The sequence below is a fragment of the Mesocricetus auratus genome, unplaced genomic scaffold, assembly GCF_017639785.1.
Source record: "Mesocricetus auratus isolate SY011 unplaced genomic scaffold, BCM_Maur_2.0 Super-Scaffold_100027, whole genome shotgun sequence".
Lineage (NCBI taxonomy): Eukaryota > Metazoa > Chordata > Mammalia > Rodentia > Cricetidae > Mesocricetus > Mesocricetus auratus.
Window position 1 is genome coordinate 10425632 of NW_024429208.1, and position 5778 is coordinate 10431409.

Below are 5778 nucleotides of genomic sequence, written 5' to 3' on the forward strand. Positions count from 1 at the left end.
GCCTGGTCTACAGAGCAAATTCTAGAACAGTCAGAGTTACTCAGAGAAACCCTATCTCAAAAAACCAAAGCCAAACAAACAAAAATATACAAATTCTGTGACCAATGTCCAAAGGACAGACAGAAGAAACAAGCAGCTAAAGCTACCAGAGAGAGAATGAAAGGTGTGTTCCCCGCCACATGGAAAATTCTTTCCTACTAACATCTCCCACTGGCAGATAACCGTTGATAAGCCAAAGAAACCCAAGTATCAAGTGTCCTCCTAAGAGCACAGGAGAGCCCACGATCAAGGACCCCTTGAACCAGAGTCCAGACAGCTACCTTGGAATGAGGAAACCTTTGGCTCTAGTTGGCCTCAGACTTGCCCGTTTTACCATTAATGCTCCTGGAACTTTGAGGGTCAGAGCCTGGGCTCTGGCAGTCCTGACACCATACCCTTGGGCACATATCCTCATTTAGTCCAACTAAAGAGACAATAGAAAAGCAGAGAACGGAGATTTATTTCAGTGTGGCCACATTGGGAAGACCAACAAATAGAAGTCCAGTGTGGTGATTGGAAAGAAAATGGCCCCCATAGGCCCACGGGGAGCAGCACTATTCTTGTGACCTTAAAAAAGAGAAGAAACGGTCAAAGTTGATGGTAAAGCATGAGCGCTTGCTATAGCAATGAAGCCTGGAGAGGGATGGAAGTGCTCCTTCAGGTCTCTTGGTGAAGGGCGCTGAAGAGGCTGCCAGATCTGTCCTGTGTGTGTGTGTGTGTGTGTGTATATGCATGCATGCATGTGTCCATCTGTCTGTCCTTGTTGGAGTAGGTATGGCTTTGTTGGAGGGGGTGCATCACTAGGGGGTAGGCTGTGAGGTCTCGGAAGCTCAAGCCAGTTCTCCTCCGTCTTCGGGAATGTAGGATCCCGAATGAAGAACTCTCAGCTCCCGCTCCAGTGCCACCATGCTCCCCACCATGACAAGACCGGGCTAAACCTCTGAACTGTAAGCCAGCCCCACTTCAATAAAAGTTGTCATGGTCATGGTGTCTCTTCACAGCAATAGAGACCCTAACTAACTAAGACACCCAGTGACCCTCACCTCAAGTTCGTCTTCCGGCCTCGTTCTAGGAAGTTTAAAAGAGCATGAAGAATGCATACCTAAGCAATCCTAGTCAGGGTGTGGCCCTCTTAGCAGCATTGTCTCAGCTCCAGTTCCTTCTGCAGGGTGATCTGACCAGCTTCTAGAGCTGTGTGAAATCCCTTCCAGGGAGACAAGTTCCTCTCTTGACTGCATCTGCCTTCAGCCTTTCTTTTCCTCCAGCCTGCGACTCCTGAGGAAATTCCATTTCCTTGGGAACCATTGTTTCAATAATCTGGTAGCCAAACGGAGGAGCATAAATGTCTCTTTAGAGTATCTTCATTTCTGCCAGGACCGTTACAGAACCTCATATAAACCTTGAAGTCACAGACAGAACTGTCATTGTCTACACGGCATCCTTTTGACTAGTTGGAAAAAATAAAAAAATAAAATAAAAAAAAAGGAAAAGAAAAAAAAGGCAAGCTAGGAAAACAGGGAGACCCAAGATCCCAGTGACATTTCCTGGGCACCTTGTTCATGAGAAAGCTATACAAAGTCTTCAAGGGCTTCAATGAGGGTAATTGCTGGTATCTAATTTGAGTAGCGCTTCCCTGAAGGCTGGCAGTTGCCCAATTTAGGATTCTACAGTAAGGCTTGGAGGAGTAGAACTGGTACCTTTGGCTCAAAGCCAGTTCCTTGTGCCTCCCCTGGAGATCTCCAAGCATCCTCACTTTCGGGGAACAGCAAGGATGCAGGGAACTAATTGGGTGGTGACTCCGTTATGCCCCCCCCCCCCCCCCCCCATCTCCAAGGAAGGACCTACACGTGCAGGATCGTAGGCCGTGTGGACACATGTCCTGGGAGGCTCAGGACACACAAAAAGTCTTAGTTGAAAGTGGCTGGGTTGAAGGTGGCACTGAGCCAATGGACCGAAGGCGGACGTCTGGTACAAAACCGTAAGGAATGGGGCTCGACAAATTTCATGAACTTAGAGGAAGTTCCTAAGGCAAGAAAGGATTGTTCTTTCTCCAAGCACAAGCCATCACGCTTCTGGCTCATTATTTGAAGTTAAATCGTAGTCACTAGAGTCCATCGGTTCTGGCCCATTGGCAGGCGAGATAAGACGAACATGACTACCGATCAAGGGCTGAAGTTTCCTCAGAAACAGAAATTTCTCAAACCTGAACCTGCTCCCGGTGTACCGTTAATCTTCAGCATCTACCTGGAATGTCTCCACAACTAGAGTCAAGTCCTTGCTACCTAGCTTACTAAATAACGCATTCTTGGTTTCTTTCGGAGGAAACAGAGCCTAAAGCACTTCCTAGGGGACCAGAAGCACGCCAAGCGCAGCAGAGGCCGTGCGCAGAAGCACAGTCACGCCCTCTTTGGGACGTAGCGTGACGCCAGTGGAGACCGGGCTTAGGGGAGGAGCCTCATCCGGCTTGGGGCGGTACCGAAGTGGGTCACGTAGCTCAGGTCTCTGGCTTGGGCCACGTCCCGCGTCGCATTGTCCTCCAGGCCCAGCGTGCAGTTCCTCCGCCACCATGCCGATGTTCACCGTGAACACCAACGTTCCCCGCGCCTCCGTGCCAGAGGGACTTCTCTCCGAGCTCACCCAGCAGCTGGCGCAGGCCACCGGCAAGCCGGCCCAGGTTTGCAGGGAGGGTACAGGACGAGAGTGGGGAGGGAGGGCCCGCCCGCCCCGCCCGACCGCCGGGTAGAGGAAGAATGGGGCTGGGAACCAAGGCGGGCAGCCGGTGGGTGGCGGCTGGAGTTCCCTGGATGACCTGTGGCCCCGTGGTCCTTCAGGCGGGCTAACCGCGTGCCCATCTCCCCTCCCCCGCAGTACATCGCAGTGCACGTGGTGCCGGACCAGCTCATGACTTTTAGCGGCTCTAGCGACCCCTGCGCCCTGTGCAGCCTGCACAGCATCGGCAAGATCGGCGGCGCGCAGAACCGCACCTACAGCAAGCTGCTGTGCGGCCTGCTGGCTGATCGCCTGCACATCAGCCCGGACCGGTGCGTGGGGGGCTGGGTGAGGGGCGCTGGGAAGTGGGCGCGGGGGGTCAGAAGTCGCCGCCACGCTCGCCGAGTCCGCGTGTTTGGCTGAGCCACGCTTTCATTCTCGCAGGATCTACATCAACTATTACGACATGAGCGCGGCCAACGTGGGCTGGAACGGGTCCACCTTCGCTTGAGTGCTGGCCTCACTTACCTGCACCGCCGTTCTTGGAGCCTTGCTGCACGCCTCGTTCTGTTTTCGTCCACCCGTAGCGACGCCCACCTTCCGATCGGGAGAAATAAATGGTTTAGAGACCACGGTTGCCCCAACTTCTGCTTTCTTGGTTTGCAGAGAAATTGGTGCGGGGCGGAGGTGGGCCGGGGCGTGATGGCGGGCTCGGAGTTGGCTGGTTTGGCTCTCTCAAAACCAGTGGTCTAGATGTCCTTTCGTCCAGGCTTTCCTATAGTGGCCTTACCTCTAAAAGAGGTTGACTTATCACCTGGGGCCTCAGGCCAAGAGTCATATCAGAACTTCCCAAGCCAGTTGTTGCATCCTGAAATAGGTTCTCTGCCCTGGGCGGGAATCTCGAACTGTGTTCCTACCACAGTGGCAAATGGCGACGGCGATGTGCTTTCGCGGGAGAGTGGGTTGCTCAGGCAGGAGAAGGGTGGGGATAAGTTGATACCAAGTTAGTTCCTCCTAGACCACACTCCCAACTCTGTTCTGCTCAGGTGAGCAGCCACCTCGCGCCCCCACCATTGCAGTTCCTAGGAAGTACACGCTTAGGTCTTAGGTGTACACTTCCTACCAAACCCAGGGATCCCAGTGGGTGCGACTGGGCAGAATCCCACACTTAGGAGCCTACTGCTGCTCCCTAGTGTGAGGGCCTTCCAGCTAGGGAAGCCTAGCTGCGATTAATCTCTCAGGGTTGACTTGAGTTTGCCGAAGAAAAGAGCCTGGCCAGGTGGTAGTGCCTTATGGTCTTTAATCCCAGCACTCTGGAGGCAGGCAGGCATCTCTTAGTTCAAGGCAGCCTGGTACACAGAGGAACCCTGTCTCAAAAAAAAGGAGCCTGTAGCACCCTGGGCACGTGGGCTGCCCTTCCAGAGAAGTCTAACTCTTGATACATGCACCCCATTCCTTAGATTTAGGAAAGGTGGCATCTTGCCTCGGTAGACTCCTGTGGGTCCCCAGACCCCTTGCTCTCAGCTTCTAGTCCAGGTATGAACATTCTAGATGAAATGGGATTTTTTTTTTTTGGTAAGAATCCCAAGGAATTCAGATTTGCTTTTGGAAGCTTAGGGGCCCTGCCTGGGAACAGGAGCCCCTCTACTCCTGACTGGGAGTGAGGAACTTAACTAAACCTGACAGCTGTGGCAGGCCTTCCTGAATGTGCAGACGAGCCACCTGAGGCCTAGTGTTGTCGGTACAGAGTCCTTGCTGGGCAGGATTGCCAGGGTCCCTGCCCATTGTACTTTGTCATTAGCGGAATAAACACCCAACAGGCCAGGCTTGAAGCCAAATAAATTGTGGGTATTTTCAGAACTATCCAGGCCCTGGAGGTGCCTAAACTAGTCTAGGTGCCACTTAGGTCCACATCCTCTCCTAATTAGCATCTACTGCTGCTTTGGCCGTGCCTACCTAGGATATGCATCCGGGCACCTTGCTAATCTGTTGTGCTTAGGTTTAGCAGACTTGACCCTGGGAGAAGGGAAGGCCCATACCAGATACATCACCCCCAGCACTAGATCAGGACAGAAGTAGGGACAGAAGGGGTGGAGTCAAAGCTCCTGAGATTGAATCTGTAGGAGTGAGTATAGGTCCCTTCTCAGTTTAGAGACCAGCCATCCCTGGAGGTTCCCAAAGCAAGACCCTTCCTAGCTTAGTATAACCTGCCAGGGGCCTCTAGTTACCTAACATTTCCTGCATTCATGGAGGCGCCTCACTGCCGACAAGCTGGGAGGTGTGCCCATGCTACAACCATAGTAGCAGTTTGGAGCTGCCCTCTTGAATCTGATGTGGTAGGCTACCTTCCATCCTCAGCCCGGGGCCTTTGCTACATCCCCTTAGTTCCATCGTACCCCGAGTCACATCTCAGAACCTCTTATTTCTGCTGATCTCATGTCCCACTACCCTCCCCCCCCCGTGTGCCCAAGCAAGACTCCCCCATTCCGCTCTACACAGAGAAGGGGAGGGCTCCGGCCTCCACCGGCTCTAGTCCAACTCCCTCATTTCACAGATGAGGACCCTGACCCTGAGGTACTTGGTTGTCTCACTGCTGTCTCCCAAGGCAGAGTATGGACTTGCCTCGTTTCCTCAGCAAGGGCTCTGGTCTAAAGGCCACAAATGGGCCTACAGTTAAGGTCTGTGGCAGGTTCTGGCCGAAGGGCCGTGCAGGAACCTAACATTGAGGTCTCTGTGGCAGAGGAGGCAAGCTGGACACCTGCGGTGTGTGTGTGGGGGGGAGGGCGGGCACATAGTTGAAGGGGATCACATGAGCCAGAAGAGCCACCCCCCAAAAAAGAAAAGCCTCAAATGTTTACGGCTCTGTAACCAGTGGGAGCATCTACAAAGAGGTCACACCTTAGTATGCGAAGGAAAAAAGCTTGGAATAAGAGCCTGTGACTTCAGCCCTCCACATTTCTTGGCCAGCCTAACGTTTGCTTGTGTCTCCGTCCCTCATCTCATCCCAGTCAGCCCTGGCCAGCCCTACTT

At 53.2% G+C, this 5778-nt stretch overlaps 1 protein-coding gene and 1 long non-coding RNA gene across 2 annotated transcripts; one reads left to right on the forward strand and one right to left on the reverse strand.

Moving 5' to 3' along the window:
• Nucleotides 1–482: 482 nt before the first annotated feature.
• On the reverse strand, nt 483–2349 carry LOC121134341. Its single transcript, XR_005871430.1, has 2 exons — nt 1142–2349; nt 483–606 (listed from the first exon to the last, which is right to left on the reverse strand). It is a non-coding gene; the product is annotated as an uncharacterized LOC121134341 (long non-coding RNA).
• Nucleotides 2350–2484: 135 nt separating this feature from the next.
• Nucleotides 2485–3380, forward strand: Mif (macrophage migration inhibitory factor). Its single transcript, XM_005070746.4, has 3 exons — nt 2485–2713; nt 2908–3080; nt 3193–3380. The coding sequence occupies exons 1-3, from the start codon at nt 2606–2608 to the stop codon at nt 3257–3259; spliced, it is 348 nt and encodes a 115-aa protein (XP_005070803.1). The 5' UTR covers nt 2485–2605; the 3' UTR covers nt 3260–3380.
• Nucleotides 3381–5778: the final 2398 nt, after the last annotated feature.

Excerpts from the sequence above, each read along its gene's own strand:
- Mif (XM_005070746.4), top strand. The coding sequence starts at position 2,606 with ATGCCGATGTTCACCGTGAACACCAACGTTCCCCGCGCCTCCGTGCCA. Across the intron at positions 2,714-2,907 it reads CCACCGGCAAGCCGGCCCAG|TACATCGCAGTGCACGTGGT; the intron begins GTTTGCAGGGAG and ends CCTCCCCCGCAG. Across the intron at positions 3,081-3,192 it reads CTGCACATCAGCCCGGACCG|GATCTACATCAACTATTACG; the intron begins GTGCGTGGGGGG and ends TCATTCTCGCAG.